The following is an 18,134-nucleotide window of genomic DNA, read 5'->3' on the forward strand; positions in this document are numbered from 1 at the left end:
TGGTGTTTCCCTCTTCTTCTCCACTCTGTGTCTCACCGAAATGGCATAAAATGACACAGACACACATAAGTTATGATAATCAGTTACTGCAAAAGCAACAGGAAATCTTTTTTTAATACTTCTATATTCTAATATAATACTAATTCTAAACAAGTATGACCTTCCCATCGACGACAAGCTGGGTCCTCCTTTGTCGCTCTCTCCTTGTCCAGTTTGAATCATGTTGAATCAACATTTTGGGTTTGCTTTTGAATGCAGCTCCTCCCCAGTTCAAAGGGATCACTCCAGGTTTGCTAGTTTTGATTCCTAGGTATGTCAACACCCAAACACCATGTTGTTGATGTCTCTAGTGCCTTTGAGAAAGATTTCTTCGTCACCACATCCAGGATTGTAACAAATATTTCTCTGACATTTCGTGAGGATGCATTTATACATATATGTAGTGATACTGCTGACAGGTTACAGCCAGATTGCAGGTGTGAACGCTTAAAAAGAGGAGCGGTTTATTTCAAGGAGGGAGATTTTAGTTTATTAGATACACATGTACAATCTAATGCAAAAATACATACACACATGAGAGGCTCAGAATATTAGAAACACCTATCCTGATTCAGAACATTACTATCTACATTCTAGACCACATTTCATAGCAGTAATGTCTGTAAATAGGTTTTGATATGTCAACGAAGTAACACTGTAAAGGCATTTCATTCCTTTTGACTTAGAGCTGCTACAAACCCACAGAACAGCTGTTTTAACTTATTTTGAGCTCCTCTCAGAACTGTGTTAGACCTCGCTCTAGTGACATCTGCCAACCTGTCTGGTTCGCCTGTTCAACCTTTGGGATACTTTATGAGTGTGTGATCTCACAGCAAAGCTCTGCCCACATTCAACCTAAGAAGGTCAACACAGCCTGAATAAATGAAAACATGTGTGGGTGTGCAACAGCTTTAACCATAACACGTCCAGAATAACTGTGAAAAGAACGGTGGGTTCTCTGGGGTTGTTCCCAGGTTATTCCAAACAGATCTGCAGTATTCAAGACTTTTGAAGTTATACCTTCAGGAAATCATCCCAAATGTAACACTTTTCAGGGAATGCTTGACTTTTTTTTAAAATTGTAATTGTGCCTTTAAAGGCTATTCCTAAACTCCCAAAATTATCCCTGTTTCACTCTGAAACAACTCCCAACAATTTTCAGTTATTGCTGACTCTCTAGACATTTAACAGCTTTTGATCTTCTATCTTTGACATTTCTAGATAAATCCTAAATCAGGTTGAAGTTTGTTCATTGAAAGTAAAAATGTGCGCAAGATTTGACTTCCTTTTCTTTGATTTCTCACATATTGGTGATGACCAAAAACCTTCAATTCTAGTGCAAGATTAATTAAAAACAACCAAGTCCACAATCTCTTAAAGTGAAAATGTATCTTTTTATTGGTACCATACATTAATTATCAAGGGCAGAAACTAACCAAATCAAAAAATATATATATCAAACAATGATTTTTCTACAGGGTTTGCAGAAGGTACAAGCCACCATTTGAACTCAGTTGTAACTGATGCTGGAATTAACTGAAATGAAATGGAAATGTACAAAAAAATGTCAGTGCTTTAGGAGTTTTTATTAGAATTTACAGACTCAGAATTGCTACCAAATATGCCGACTGAACTTGATGTAAAGCTGGTTTTTAGAACATTTTTGGATGACTGATGTAGTTTACGAAAGAGATCACATGAAATTAAGACAAAGTTGGTTCAAATGTTTTTTGGCCAGTGATGAAACATGAAACTCACTGGTTAGCTCAAGCAAGCAAATTTCACTTGACATCAAGTTGAGTGTGGCAGTACGGAACTGTGATGAAGGGAACATGAGACATCACTCCCAGTATACATAAAATACACTTGAGTGAATTTCAGAAAATTCCAAAATAAATAAAAAAAATCATCTCTCAATGGTGCCGTTGTACCCCGGGGTTTTGTATTTTAATTTACACCAGTTTTAAAAAAGAGGAAGGAGGAAAGAGCAGGTAGGAAGATAGAAGGGCGAGTTCATGAGTGTTTTTTCTCATTTTTTCCTATTTTTCTTTCTTTACATTAGATCGGGATGGCTTTAGGTAAATCTAAGTAAGAATACATTTTATTACAGTCAGACAGAACTTTGCTACTACCTTAAATATACAAGCACAAATACACAAAAATTCAAATCTCCAAAAAGAAAACAAAAAGACAAAATAAAAACATCCACACTAAATTATTTCTCTTTTATTAACATAAAAGATAAAAACAATATATTTTAGAGGGGTGAGGGATAAAAGTCCTGTGTTGCTCCTTGGTCTGTAGCTTTCAGTATTGGTAGAAAATAAAAAACAATTGAAATGAAGGCGTTTAATACAAATTAAAAAACATTCTAGGGAAATAGATACTGTATAAAAACTCTTAAAATGTGTAACTGTGTATGTGTGTGCGTGTGTGTGTGTTGTAAATGCTCTCTGTTCAAAGACTGTATTCACTATAGTCTAATCAGAGACACTTGGGCACTAGGGGACTTGAAATCCTTCAATCTTTGTGTGTGTGTGTGTGTGTGTGTGTGTTCGTGTATATGTGTGCGTGCGTGCGTGTGTGTGTGTATGTGTAAGACATCCCTAGTGCCACAGCTCAGTTCTCCCACTAGTGTGTGAATTATGTTTAAGAGTACGATTCTCATTTCTGGTCCTCCTGCTTTAGCAAAGCCACATTGCTCATACTAACATCTCTCTGCACACATTCTGCGCACACAAACTAGTGCACGCGCACTCTCTCTCTCACACACACACACACACACACACACACACACACACACACACACACACACGCACCTTCTATAACACAGCACACTAGGGTGGCTTGTGCCTCAACAGAGCAGACCAGAATTGAGAGCCATATTAAAGGAAAGGTGAGCAAGTCGTCCCTGAGCAACTTGCCACCATGTTGGAGCCCCACTGCCACCATCCCTCTACCCCACCCCTTCATACATGCACACTTCAATATGGACAGGTAAGTCTGCACAGTTCACCCCTGGAACAAAATGACATCGCCTCCTGTTTCACATCGACTGTCAGTTTCCAGACTGTGAAAACTAGCGAGACCTGACGGGACATTCTGTGTATGAGATGAGGACGAGGGGGACAGATGTGACACAGTGCTGAAGTACTGGGAAGCCACAGCAATGATGGAACACTATTCGAGAAAGATGTATTCAGCTCCCTCAGGCTACCTGTGCCTGACTAATCTGAGCTCTAAAGCAATGTCTGGGTGGGTGAGGATGAGGAGGGTTACTGTTGCTCTCCTGGCTGTTTGGGGGGAAGGGGGGGAGCGGGGGGCTGAGGGGTGACGGAGAGGGGTTTGCCTTGACGTTTTGGGGGCTCTGGGTTCTACTGCGATGCCTGTGAGGTGGGGTTGTCGTTCTTGCTCTCCTGGCTGGAGGGGGCCTTGTTGTTCCAGGGTGAGTTGGAGCCCAGTGCCGGAGAGTTGTTGAAGCTGTCCTCGTCGTCGATGCCGTTGGCCGCGTCAAACTGTGTGTTCTCCAGTCGTGTGATCAGACGCTCATCCTCGTCACCAAACTCCCCTCCCATCAGGGTGGGCTCGCCCACGACCATCACATCCTGCAAAGAGGCCATCTGCAGTTAACAGCTCAGGATCCAATCACATGGAAATTCTGTATTGTGTTGTTTATCGCACATGACGGACTGTATCCAAGAAACGGGTTCGGGGCGATTAATATCTGCTCACCAATCAATCAGTCACAATAGCATAACTCATGGTGGCATCTCAAGGCCACTGGACTCCTTCATGTCAGACATCATGTGACAAGACTCACAAAGGAATATTCCAACAATATCAATAATCAATACTTTTCCTGTATCAATGTAGTATTTGTATTTTCAATTCTGAAGAAGTTTGAAGACATCGGTTTGAGCTCTAAGAAATTTTATCAGCACTTTATAAACAAAAAGATAATTTCTGTATGAAACAATGAATCAAACAAAGCTTTTTATGAGCTTACCCCATTCAGCAAAGTTAATATAACAAAACTATCATTTGAGACCATTTGTGTCAAAGTTGTAACTTCTGAGGAATCAAATTCAATCTTATCCAATTGGGAGCAGAAAATGAGACCTTGACTCTTGACTGAAAGTACAATTGACTCAATGCAAATGGAGTCAGAGCTGTATTAAATCCTTACAGTGATCTCGCCACACTTGTGCTCTTGTACCCACAGTTGTATCCGCTGCATGAACCTCACTGTAATGTTTGTATTTGTGTGCTAACAAAGTGCTGGCAGTAGGTGGCGCTGTTTTACTCACTGGAACTTGGCTGGACAGAGGGAAGCCACTACCGGGGCTCTTTTTCTTGTTGTTGTTGTTATTATTGGTTCCACCTCCTCCGCTGATGGTGCTGCCGCCTGACATCTTGCGCTTCCGCCGTTTGTTGGGGGCCTGTCTCGACGGCTCAGCTACAAGGGAGGAACCCGGGGTTAGAGGGTAAACTCGGGTGTGTGTGTGAATGTGTGTGTGTGTGTCTGTGATTTACCTACCTGGGGGTGCCACCATCCTCTGCCATTTCTGGAACAGGCAGGTCTTGAGGCAGTCTCTGGGGCTGAGGCTGTAGGTCTTGTGTCTGGACATCAGCTCCTGCATCGGCTCCAGAATCACACACAGCTGGCGAGAGCAGAGGAGCGGCAGGTGAGAGTTTGCAGTTTTGCCATAATTTTGCTCCATCCACAGATAAAATGTAATAAAATTGGTTAATTTCTATTCTAATGTTTTATCCCATGATAATTGTGTCAAGCGAGGCTTGATTCAGATCCCCTATCGAGACCTCTACACATTTAAAACACTTCCAAGTCCCTGGAGTGTTTAAGATAGTTAAGATAGGGCTCCGTCTCTCGGGGTATTTTCCCACAGGTTTTTCTGGGCCTGAAGCCTTTTTCTCAGTTTTTTTTTTTACTTTTGGTGAAGTGTAAGAAGCTGCTTTAGAACCTGTGATGGCGGTCTCACGTCAGTCACATCAACACTGCGTTATGAGCCGTTAGCTGAAGTCTAGAAATAAGTGGCACTCTGAGCATCTGAATCCGAATCGACCTCAACAAAACTATGATCAGACCATTATCAAAAGACAATACGGAGGAAACGGAAGAGACAGCAGTGTTGTTGTTGAGGTCAAACGTTGGATATGCGCTTTACTTACTCGGAGGTAGTTAAGGGTGGAGTTCGACAGGCCACATCTTGTAATGTTCTTGGACAGCTGGTCCAGCATCTGTGGGTCCTGGGCCTGAAATGTCAACACCACACAGATTACAAAGCTGACACATGACCTCACATATGCCAATGAAACCGCGTGGAATTTACTGTTCCACCTGTATCTACTCACATGCATGGCCAGTATAGAGCGGGGAATGAGTTCCCGGTGTTGTCTGATGCTGAAGTGCCACGTCTTTATCCTCATCATGTCGTCAAACATGAACTCAAGGTATAAGCGTCCTTCTACACACACCTACAAGGGCAGAACAGATACTTCAACATGCAGCATTTCAACTAGGAACATCAAACTATCAACTGGCCTGCATTACACTTAAATAGTTTGTCGTCTCAATGTGTTTCAGTTAAGAAAAGTATTTGACAGATCATATGGTAGCATCATGCTAACTATAAATTGTATATCGGTTTGTTCTTATGCTTCATTGGAGCTGTATGATGTTTACACTCTGCAAAACAGTCACATGCGGGTCTTCACTGGAATTTCAGCATTTTTAGTTCTGTAAATTAGAACAAAGTGTGGCATAACATGATTACCTTTAACGTAATTACAACAATTACAGATGGAAAAGTTCGGAAAGTTTTCATTGTCTGTTTCTAGCCTTTACTTTGTACTCGAAACGCAGATCAACAGGCCTCAGGACTCCTTTGAAAATGACTCAAAAGAAACAACCTGAAACAGGAAAACCACACTGCAACTGCACTCAGTTTGTGGTGGACACCACAAACTGAGTGCAGTTTCTGATACTGGACCGCGTTGGATTGTAAGTGGTTAGAGTTTGGCTCTTGCCTGCGCGCGCGCGCACACACACACGCGCGCGCGCGCACACACACACACACACACACACACACACACACACACACACACACACACACACACACACACACACACACACACACACACACACACACACACACACACACACACACACACACACACACACACACACACACACACACACACACACACACACACACACACACACACACACACACACACACACACACACACACACACACACACACACACACACACACACACACACACACACACACACACACACACACACACACACACACACACACACACACACACACACACACACACACACACACACACACACACCTGTGTGAACATGGGCTTTCCATTCTGGGTGACCATGGTACACTGATCACAGTCAAGGGAGACAAAGTTATTGTGGAAGGACTCCTTTGGGTGTTTCAGTACGTAGTAGAGCTCAGTCGCCCCGCCCTCAAATATGCTCCTGAAGTACCTCGGAATCAACGTCCGGCCAATTGCTGGATAAGAGGGGAGACAGAGCAATGTGAATGAGAAGAGGAAGACGTACACGGTGCACGGTTCACACAGTGTGTGGCTGTGGTTGCTGGGATTCACCCACAGAACACTTAAGTGCCCACAAGTCGGTTTCTTACTGTAACGTTTGGGTCCGTCCTCCAGGCAGAAAGTAATGGTCAACATGGCGTCATCCTCAAAGAATTCTGTAGTAAATGCATCCCACCACAGGTTATCACACTCCTACAGGGTGGAGAAAGGGAAAGATTATCAGTTACAAAGACAATCTGAGTTGTGTGCGTGTGTGGTGCGTGTGTGGTGCGTGTGTATGTGTGTGTGCACGCACCTCTGTCCAGTTCTGTAGCCGTTTGTTGAGCTCAAATATTCTGTAATCTGTCTGGTTGCCATATGGTGTGTGCCTCCTGTACGGATGCAGAAGAGCACAAAGAAATGTGAGATGAGTAGCAGGAGAGAAGAGCTTTGGTTTGTTCATGGTAATGTGTGAGTGGACCAATCCTGATCATGGCACCAAGTTCCCAATGCTTCTTTTAGGGCCGCTTCACAAGCTTGTTTGGCCTTATCACAGACTAAATGCAAAATCTCTATTAAAAGTGAGATAAGAGAAGTACTTGACGGAGCCTTATCTGGATTTGTGGCATTAACATTTTCACACCGGCTAGAGATTATGGGAAATAATGCCGTCTTACCCTATTCCTGGCTCCAGGTATGTGGGAGGATACATTGGGGTGGGACTGCAGAAACAAGAGACCCAGAGAGAGGGAAGATTATTACATTTAGCCATGGTGATAATACACCCTGCTGCAGGAAGCAAGCCTCACTTTATGGCCCTGGGACACCGGCCAAACATGGCACAAATTGGATGATACAAGGAGACAGTAAATAACAACACCTATCAAATGTGCGTGTGTGCAAACACACACACACAACTGTCGGCACAAAGACGAGCCGTGAAGCCGAGTACACAGCTCCATAAATCTTTATCTCTGGGCACAGTTATATCTGAACCTGACCCACCCATACAATTCAAGTCAAATCAATTTTAGTGCTACTTGCAAACTGATAACGCACCATAGAAACATTAGCCAGGCACGGGCGGCACACAACCTCTCCTTTAGTTACTGTAACTCAACAGACGACTGGATGAGCCTTTAACTGGCTGAGAGTGTTGACAGGCGTGCTCCTTTGTCGTCACATCACCATTAACCATCCCAACGAGTCACTCGGCTGCCTGACGTTCAGCTTTGCTTGGGATTTTCCAAACTGAGCAGAGGACGGGTGTTGAAACGAGTGAAAACTAACAATCTGATTTCACTGTAACTACATACAAAAACCAGTTTCCAGGAAAATGGAACAAAACAAAGGCAATGCTGTAGCTGAAGGTTCATTTTAAAATCAACCCCTGTGAACAATTACAGCAGTTGTTCACCGTAGTAACACAGTCAGAGGGCGGTTCAAATGTTTATCTCAACCTCTGGCCACAGTTTCCCGACAGGTACGGCTCATAACAACCGAGCACCATCGATTCTCAGCAGACATTTTCCAGATTAATTTCCAAGAATGAAAACTTGTGCTGGCTTTGAAGGCTATATAAACACCGTACAGAGTAATACAGATGCATCTCAAAGCCATTTAAAAGGCTAGACAAAGACGTGTACATAAAAGCTTGGTCCTACAGTTAACGTAATCACAGGGTTCTGCGCTATTGATTTTCAAATGCAGCCTTGCTCTAACTGCTGCAAATCCTGAGACCAAAAACAACAATTACACACCCGTGGTACCTCTGTAACAATCTATCGGATGAGTTCAATCTAAAACAGAGACGGTAATGTCAAATACCGCTGCAATGGAGTCACACCACATCACTGTTTGATTGATGAGACTAGTTCCATTCTACGCTGTTCTTGTGTGGCAGAAAGCTCCAAATGTGACGTGTCATATAACAAACACGGCTTTGGACAGTTGCTGTTTGAACTCAATGAGCTGTATGACAAACATGATCTTTTATATAAATGTGGAGGACTGACAGAAAACTGGATGCAGCCCTGAGAGTAATATGGACAGTGTGTGTGTGTGTGCGAATGCTATCCATTTCTACTGATTTCTACTCTGATATATAGCCTAACTTCAGCCAAAATGCTGTTCCCAAATATTTTAGCAGGAGGTGAAATGATTGTAAGGAAATCTCTGATGTGCAGAAACAGAGAGCTGTGTGATCTTAAAATTATGATGGCACCTGGAAGCTTGGAGGAGCTTGAAGCTGGTGGAGTCCCTGGTCTCATTCACAGCGTGCAGGAGAAGAGATATCAAGAAAATGTGTCTGTAAAAGTTATTGTTTTGTATTCTATATAATGTGAGTCAGACTTTCGAAAACAGCAGCAGTGACATCACCTGTTTCTACCTAACTACCTGTTCAGGGCACACAGGACACACACACACACAACAAACTCACCCCACGTCTCTGTCCAGCATGGTGCCGGGGTGGAAGGGGGGGAAGGTGCTGCCGTTGGGGGGCTCCTTCGGGGAGTACAGCTTGAACGACTTGGAGGAACAGCCTGGAGGAGCGGAGAGAAGCAAGAGTGTCAACGATGAGAGGTGAGGTTGCAACACAGACACTGTTGCACTTTATCAAGACATTTTCGGAACTGATGCATCAAACACACACAACACACAACACACAACCGAAACACACAGAGCCTCAACCCGTTTCACTTCTAATTGCCTAGCTCTCCCACTAAAGCCATCCAGGCGTCTAGGTCACGACCTCTGACGTTGCTACGGCGAAGACCCGCCTCATTAGAGGCCCTCTGTCTTGTCTCTGCATTTTAAACATATCACTGACTCTGTGTGTGCGTGTGTGAGAGAGAGAGACAGAGAGAGAGATCTAGAGTATGTGTCTTGTCCGGACACGGATAAATGGGAATTGAAGTTGAATTCTGGAAAAAGGGCTTGTGAAAGTCTAATGGAGCAGCAGTTTATCCATTTTATTCAATGTGGTCCGTCACATTTACACTTACAATAACCCCATTGTGAGTGAAACACCTGCACAGTGGAAGAGACACACCGAGCATATTCATCTTCCAAGACTTTCATCGTGCTTTTTACTAATAACATCAAGACAAAACTCAAAGAATCGCACAGAGAGGGGAACACATATCTATAAAACACTCCAAACAATATCGGTCACTTGAGAAGGGTCACACAAGTTGGACAGCGTTGGCGGAGCGGCGACCACATCACAAACAAATTCATTTGTGCATTATGTCAGGAAAATTCAGATCACACCTTCATATATCTGATTCACATTTGATACAAAGGCAAAGAAAATCACACACAAGTCCTGCCTGCACTGAACTGTGTGACCCAGCAGCAGCTTTGGGTTTTGGAGCATCACCAGAGGAAAACAAATGGGCTGATAAATAAATAAATAATCAATGGTTATGTGTCCATTAGTTGTTGAGAGCTCCATTAGCTCCTCTGCTCTCCTGTTAGCGGTTAATGACAGCCAGTCACAATCACATCAGCTGGACTCCACTTCCTCCACTGGGACTCACACACACTCTCTCCACTCTCATACACACACGGTTCATACTCATTCACAAACACACACACACATATACGCACAAACACACACATATACACTCACTCCGTCGCTTAGGAAGATGCCTTACACGACAATTACCGTCGTTCGCCAACATTTGTCGCGCATCCGTGTTAGTTGACGTTTCCCCCTTCCATGTCAAAGTTAACTGTTTGGAATGACATGGACGCTTTGTGAGGCTCTAAAGTTAGAGTACGAAAGGAATGTGACGAAATTCCATTCACTGTTGTCAAAATGTCCTCAAAATACGAAGAACTTTTCGTGATTTAGGACTCCAGACACTCCAGTCTGCTACGAACCAAGGCTATCAAAGCAGAATATATGTGAATGCTCGCTCGATCAAAGTGTATATATATATGGTTACCAATTAAATAGATCGAGTGGTGTTAAATTCCACTTCACATCGTAGAAATTACTACTTTACCGGCTCGGTAACACTATCGTAGGGTTACAAAGGCAATTAAGTTAGCCGAGGAGGCAGCGAAAGCCCCCCGTGCTAGCACTTAGCTGTTAGCTAGGTTATAACGGTAAACACGGGAGATTTCGCTTTGTTAGTTTACTTCTAAAATGCCAAAACAAGCGCAACTTTAACACAACTTCCACTAATACTTGCGCAAAATGTGAGTATTAGCACAAACAAAGTCAACCACCAAAAGCGTAGCGCGCTGATAACACTGGCTCGTAAGGCCGTCGGGACACATAAGCTAACGTTAGCGAGCCACCAAACTATTAGCTCCGCTGCTACCTTCGCGTTAAACCGATTTTTTAAACGTCAAACCAGCAGAAATAACAGGAGAAAGCAGAGCAGACACAGCACATGAAGCACAGCCAACCGCGTTGGATACTTGAGATAGAAATCAAAGTACGAGTTCGGTTTAAAAAAATACATTTTACCTGCAGAAAAGTCCAATCAGAAAATTGATGTTTACAGATCCGTGATGATAGACCGTGTGTGTGCGTGTGTATGTGTGTGTGTGTGTGTGTGTACGCTCCGGATAGGCCCGCTGGAAGCAACGTACCGACCAACACAACACAACACAACACGTCTCCCTCTGAACCGGATCAATAAAAAGCTCTCAGATTGTGGAAGCTGGAGAAAGAGTCAAAGCTCGGTTGCGGGAGTGTTTTTGTCCCGCATGAGGCCTTGTCAGCGGGTTGAAGCCTGCTGTGGGTTTACATACGGACCCCGATGAGCCCTTTGTTCACGGGAGGACATGAACAATAGCTGTAGGCCCTCCTCCACCAACACCACCACCACCACCGCCACTACAACCTCTTCCTCCTCCTCCTCCGCAATGCATTTGCTCCTCTCTCTCCTCCGCCCGGCTCCCCCCACCCCCCACTCTAATGCACAACTGCACCTAAAGGTTGTCTGCTAAGCATTTTTCCTTCTTCTTATTCTTCTTCTTCCTCCTCCTCTGTGCATCTCTCTCAACCCCTTTTCATAACTGACACAGATGGAAATTGGCTTAATGCGTGTGTGTGTGTGTGTGTGTGTGTGTGTGCGTGCGTGCGTGTGTGCGTGTGTAATATGAAGATGATGCTGAATGCTAAATGGTTTCATGTCGTGGCCTAATTAGTGTGCATCAACTGAAACAACAACAACTGAGCCCAGTGACAGCACAGACACGGGGTCATGTGTAACGCAGAGCCATTCACTGATTCAGCAGATTAACGTCCCCACTTTCATGTAAAGACAAAAGACACTTCTTGTTTACAGAGTTTGCAAAGCGAATCGTCTCCAAGGTAAGTCAGATTTCAAATCACTCACTGGCAGGAACCTCTCCCTCTGTCTGTCTGACTCTCTCGCACACCACACACACACACACACAAGCGCACCCACACACACACACACAAAGCTTGAAGGCCTTTAAATCTGCTTTAATCGCCTCAAATTATAAGCAGATATTCAGATCACAGCCAGAGAGGAGCGGCTCGTCCATATGGCTAAGGATGGAATATAAAAAGTCAATATTGGGTTAGGAGTCTTTGATGTGCGTGTGCGCGTCTGTGCGCACTGTAATGTTTGCTTCTCTGATCGACAGCACATGATTCAGCATCAACATTGAACAGTTCCTATTCTTTGTAATGCTAGTTGTAATAAATGATGATATGCATTATTGTTGCTCACATTCACAGCTTTGGGCAATTTAGAGCCTCTAACTCACCTAACCTGCATGTCTGTGTGAGTGAAGTGATGCAGACACAGGAAGGACATGAACTTTCTGAGGGAACGACACAGTGAGACTCAGATGCAGCAGCCAGAATCCCACCAGCAAGTGGACTCAGCTCTCAAGGTACTTATACTTGTGTTTATATTCTCCTTTCATTTTCTTTTATTTGACCAATTGATTGAGTCATTTGTTTGTTATTTTCAGCTGACAATATTTTTGGAAGAGGCCGGGTATCAAAATTGTTAAGTTTTTTATTTTTTAAATATAACAATTCCACTAAGTTCAGGCAAACTATATGTGATTGTATGGATCGTTTTGAAACCAATGTTAGGAATCACATCAGAATAAAACTAAAGATTTGGACAGATTTGGACAAAATTAAATGTATAGATAGATATGTAAATAAAATAAATTTTACTACCTGACTTCACTTTAAAGCTGCATATGACTCAACTCAAAGCTTTCTTTTATCACAATAATCTACTAAAAACTGATGATGATGTCAAACAGGAATTGATACTAGTATCCAAACAAAATCCTTTACCAATAGTTAAATAAATACAAATTGTTAATTTTTCAGTTGTTTTGGAGCAATTAACAGCTCATATACGGAGAAAAATAATTAAATGTATGATACCAAACTGAGAAAAGCAAGTTATACATTTAAGAATTTGGAACCAATATATATTCACGTCTAATCCGATCTGAAAGTCACATTCCAAATCTGACTAATCTTTGTTGTTATATTTGAAAAATGAAAATAGTGACTCCAACATGGTCCTCCCGACGGTTTTCCAACCCCAGCGACAGGGAGAAAATGTAGAAGAAGACATGTGGAGAGGATAATCTGATGTAAGACGCGTCTCTCGCGTGGCGACGGTGGTCAGAGTTTATGTATGTTGATTGGACCACCCTAAGCCTGCCACATGAGCACTTCACTACACCGTGAGGTTTCTGTCAGTCTTCTGGCAGCATCTTTGTGTGTGTGAAGCACCAGGGGGGAGGTGGAGTCGCTCGTGGCTTAGTGTCTGTTGTGGGTGACTTACGTGGATTTGCCTATCTTACATTCGCTGGCCCTTGTAGCCATGGCAACACAAGCAGTCAACGCTGTCACAACTAGAGAGAGGCTAAGAATCATCTGTGTAAATGGACACACAAGGGTTAATCCTGTGTGTGTGCATGTGTATGTGTGTGTCTGTGTGCCCAAAGCTCACCCATTGAAATGGTACATGACAGGGTTAATCCTAAATGTGTGTGTGTGTGTGTCTGTTTGTGTGTGTGTGTGTGTGTGTGTGTGTGTGTGTGTGGGGGGGGGGGGTGGGGGGGGGGGGGGGGGTGGAGGGTCGGAGGGGTGTCAGGATAAGGCTTGAAGGGCTTACACACACCAACGTTTTCGCTTTCAGGCACAGGGCAGGCCTTATCTTCAAGTTGCACCCCAACCAGTGACACACACACACGCACGCACACACACATACATACAGAAAGCCTAATTTCCCAACATGCAGTCACACATTCACACCTCCAGCCATAAATCCAGGTATAATAAGTGATTACAGCTGGGGCATGTGCCGGCTGAATAACCTCCCTAAAGTGCACCGTGTGATGTTTTCAGCTTTTCCTTAAACCACAGAGTTCAATTTGTTTCAGTCACCTTTGTCAAAGTTTCCAAAAAAGGGAGCCAAACACCCAAAACTTCTCACAGGGTTTCTCTGGAGGACAAAACCAAAGAATAGCCAAGAGATAAACATAAATAAAAGAGGAGCGGCTGTGTTTCCTATCAGCTACCACTGCTTTTTGTGTTCCGCTGCTGAATCAGCTGGGAGAGAGACAAAAAGAAAAAGGTCAGCAAGAGACTCTTACCTCCTTCAGTGTCTAGCTGCTCTGACATCGCCATTTTGTCATCCATAAACGCACTTTCACAGTCATAAACTCATCTGAAATACTCTCTCTCTCCGTTTGTTTGTCTCTCTCTCTCTCTCTTACACACACACACTCTCTCTCTCTTTCTCATATCTCCCATGTCCAGACTGTCAGGCTCAGGGGCATGAGAAGGGAGAGTAGGATGCCTGCAGTCAGTGTGTGTGTGTGTGTGTGTGTGTGTGTGTGTGTGTGTGTGTGTGTGTGTGTGTGTGCGCATCGTCAGTGCACGTGTGGGCCTATTCGCAAGACACTGACGCGCTGTGTGTTTGTGTGTGTGCACATGCGTGTGTCAGCTGTGTGTGTGTGTGTGTGCTGTGCCACTTCCACTCAACAGGAAAGTGCGCAGCGTCCACATCTGCCATAGTTCTGATAACAGCAGTCTATGCCTCCCTCTCCCCCCTCCACCCCCTGCCGCCCCTCGCTCAGCGCTGATCTGAGGACTGTCTGAGCCGGTAGCTGCATATTGGAATAAACTGCTCAACTGATTCCGGCTCAAGCTTCCCGTCAGTTACGTTTTGTTTTTTCCGCCCTTCCCAAACAGGAAAATACAAAAGAGAAAACCACTTCTGTATTCATGGATTCCATTCTCGACATTTCAACATTCAAGGAACAGAGGACCTATGCATTTTACTTTTTTTTGTCTTTTCATGTTGAAGATTAAAGGGGAAGTGTGTGAGAATAAATAACCTAAATGAGCTTGAGCCTGAACAGACAAAATCAAAGCCATACATGTTGATAATGCTGCTCAGTCTGCTCTACAGTTTGAGAACAATGGAAGTTTTGCTCTTCTATTGTGTCTTTATAATGCTTTTTGTTTGCAGTGTCCTTTTTTGCCACAAAGTTATCACTAGTGCGCCGACGGTAAATGTACCTTTGTACCTTTTTTCTGGTCATTACGTCATTACCAAACTTTGTGCAGTTATAGCTTACATGTCTGGCAATAGCATAACATTTTATGCTTGCAGCTGACTTGATGTGTCGCTGAGCTTTACTATGTCAAAAGTATCAATTCTGAATAAAGGCTTTACATTTACAGTGTTTAGCTCGAGAAGGACCTCAAGTGATGATGCACCTTTTCCTGACAGGTTTTCTGACAACTGGTACACAGGAATTGACTCCCAATATAATAATGGCAGATTAATAAGACTTTAATATGGGTCAAATGTAGGCAGATTCTTTAAAAACACAAACATTAAGGGTATTCTGACGTAACAGCATATAATTAAGGAGAACTTGGTTGACGTTAACACACGTGTTTGTAGATGTTGGAACAATTCTTTATTATTATATTATATATAATATTTACCAGTTCTTCTACCACAAATTCAACACTGTTTTATCATTTTGGCTGTAGGTCTGCATGTTGGAAAAATGATCTTGGTTTGCTCCAATTTTTTAGTCAACAGAGCTAAAAGAAAAAATCTAAATGTATGAAATAATGAATCATTTACATTTATACACTTTATAAAGTTCAATAATGACGTGATGACGCATCTTTGAAATGTTCTCAGAGCTCCACTTTTAATTGATTGACTTAAATAACGTGTCTAAAATGATAGAATAAGCTGTTATTGAATGATGGGACTTCTTAATGTCAAACCTAATGTTTCACGGTTTGCACCTCTGTAGAAATGAAGTCACGCATAAGAACACGGAGTGCTCATCCAGGCACAGGTAGTCCCATTCCATCATGTTACTGCTCTTTGTGACTGCCAGATGATGACTCTTTATGCACATGGCAGATCAGACATCTTTACTGTATTATTAGATCACAGAGAGACAGAGATCTGCCTGATTAAGCCAAAGATCCAAACACTGCAACAACACAAGCTGCCACTCTCTGGAGGAAAGAGAGCACCAATCCAGAGCACTCAGGCCAGCTGTAGTCATCAAAATCTGCTCTGGCTTCCTAATTACATTCACCAACACAACAATTAACGGTCAAACTGAAAATTGTTACTCATGTAGCTCCTGAAGATGCACATAAAATGAAACAAAAGACAACAACAATCAAGCCACTGTTCCCCAGACGGATATGCAGTCCCTGCATCATTACCAAGTGGACAAAATTAAAAGTGACCTACAATCAGGCACAGATGTGAGCATTCTGCTGCTTTGATAGCAGCGCCCTCCAGTGGCTGAACCGAGCCAGTGTGTTTGTTTTCATCCTGCCCAACAGTATGTTCTCACTCACTGGATAAATTCCCTACTCAGGATTTTCTTTGGCAGCCAAACACAGACACACTGCAACAAGGGCACTTCAGCAGCAAGTGCGTCACATATTCTGACCAATGCAGCGGCAGGAGGGATTAAGAGAGAATAGGCTCAGCAGACAGCGTGTCATTCATTACATTCATACTGAACAAACACAGTCTCCTACAAAGAATGTGTGTGTTAAAGCAACTTCACATTAGTCGTCATGATCAATGTTTTAAGCCATCATCCTTTTTGTTTCATTCTGCAGGTGGCTTTGCAGTTAGCGGGCATGAGTGTCTGATTTGTGCGTGTGTGTGTGTGTGTGTGGCAGCCACTGGTGTCAGCTGACAGCTGTGTGAGGGGAGATGACAGTGCCCCGATGCTGCGTTCTCTGTTCTCTGGGAGCCATTTTGTCTGTCTCTGATCTCAGAGTCAGGTCTGCCCCCCCCCCCCTCCCCCCACCCCCCAGCCAATCACGTCACTGCTCAGCCTGGCAGAAAACATAGAAACAGTCAGATCTCTCTCTCTGTCTCTCTCGCTCCAGCTCTCTCTCTCTCTCTCTCTCTCCGTCTCACCCTCCCACCCACTCACCCGCTCCTGCGCTCCTCCAGTGCTCATCTCCCTCTTCCCCCCTCCTCTCTTTTCATGTATGCTTGCTCTTTTTTTGCTCTCTGTCACCCCTTTTCCCTTTCTCACTCCCCCCCTCCTCTCTTAATGTGCATCTTTGCTCAGTATCTGCTCACTCCTCTCGTTCCCTCCGTCACACCCTCCTCTCTTGTTGTGCAACCCGTTTCCAAACAGCTCAGCCTTTGTGCGTTTTGTCTGTTGCCATTTCAACCAGCCTGCAGTCTTTACTCATTTTCCTCCAATCAGGGACACCATGTGACTCTCTGCATGAGAGGGCACAGTCCCTTCCCCCTTCTCTCCCCTCTCTCTCTCTCTCTCTCTCTCTCTCTCTCTCCCTCCCTCCCTCCCCTCCTCTCTTGCCCCCCCTCCCCTCATCGAGCCAGCCAGGCAACATACGCTAGCAATCAGGGGAGTCAAGTCAAACTGAAAGAGGGAGAGGTAGAGAGAAAGAGAGAGAGAGAGAGAGAGAGGGGAAGGAGGAGGAATGACGGTATATTGTATACATTGAGTGCAGCAGGAGGATGGGAGGGAGGGAGAGATGGAATCAAGGTGAAGGAGCGAGGGGGTGGGGGTGGGGGGGGTGTAGAAAAGGAGAAGAAAAGAGAGAGTGGGAAGAAATGGGGCTCAGAGGAGAGTGAATGTGAGGTCTGAGGAGGTCAGCGTGGTGTCTCACTCTCACCACAAAGCGCTGCACATGTGTGGACTAACTCGCTCATATGCTTCTTTTCATGAGCGCGTCGCCTCTCAGAGCACATCCCCAACACACACACACACACACACACACACACACACACACACACACACACACACACACACGCTGCCTGGGTGTTTATGTCATCCACATGTTGGGGCACATGCTGCTCTGGCGTGTACACACACACACACACACACTCACACACACACACACACACACACACACGCATGCACAGGAAAAAAAGTCTGAGCCCACACAAGAAGGGGGAGGCTCCCTCTGTGTTGAACATGGCTGTGGAATGTAAACAAGCAAG

The 18,134-nt window shown here is 44.1% G+C and overlaps 1 protein-coding gene across 1 annotated transcript; it reads right to left on the reverse strand.

The window, feature by feature from the left end:
* Nucleotides 1-1,413: 1,413 nt before the first annotated feature.
* On the reverse strand, nucleotides 1,414-14,379 carry ldb1b (LIM-domain binding 1b). Its single transcript, XM_076145354.1, has 11 exons — nucleotides 14,245-14,379; nucleotides 9,062-9,164; nucleotides 7,299-7,343; nucleotides 6,938-7,013; nucleotides 6,732-6,834; nucleotides 6,424-6,596; nucleotides 5,413-5,535; nucleotides 5,230-5,313; nucleotides 4,577-4,700; nucleotides 4,347-4,495; nucleotides 1,414-3,644 (listed from the first exon to the last, which is right to left on the reverse strand). The coding sequence occupies exons 1-11, from the start codon at nucleotides 14,288-14,290 to the stop codon at nucleotides 3,414-3,416; spliced, it is 1,257 nt and encodes a 418-aa protein (XP_076001469.1). The 5' UTR covers nucleotides 14,291-14,379; the 3' UTR covers nucleotides 1,414-3,413.
* Between the last annotated feature and the right edge of the window lie 3,755 nt (nucleotides 14,380-18,134).

Source organism: Genypterus blacodes, unplaced genomic scaffold (assembly GCF_046128005.1).
Source record: "Genypterus blacodes isolate CSIRO-AG114 ecotype Tasmania unplaced genomic scaffold, CSIRO-AGI_Gbla_v1 ptg000030l_1, whole genome shotgun sequence".
NCBI classification, from domain to species: Eukaryota; Metazoa; Chordata; class Actinopteri; order Ophidiiformes; family Ophidiidae; genus Genypterus; species Genypterus blacodes.

Coding starts and splice junctions, on each gene's coding strand:
- ldb1b (XM_076145354.1), bottom strand. CDS start 14,290: ATGGATGACAAAATGGCGATGTCAGAGCAGCTAGACACTGAAGGAG. Junction 4,701..5,229: donor CCACCCTTAACTACCTCCGA/GTAAGTAAAGCG, acceptor TGCTCTCGCCAG/CTGTGTGTGATTCTGGAGCC. Junction 3,645..4,346: donor CTCTGTCCAGCCAAGTTCCA/GTGAGTAAAACA, acceptor GCCTCTTTGCAG/GATGTGATGGTCGTGGGCGA.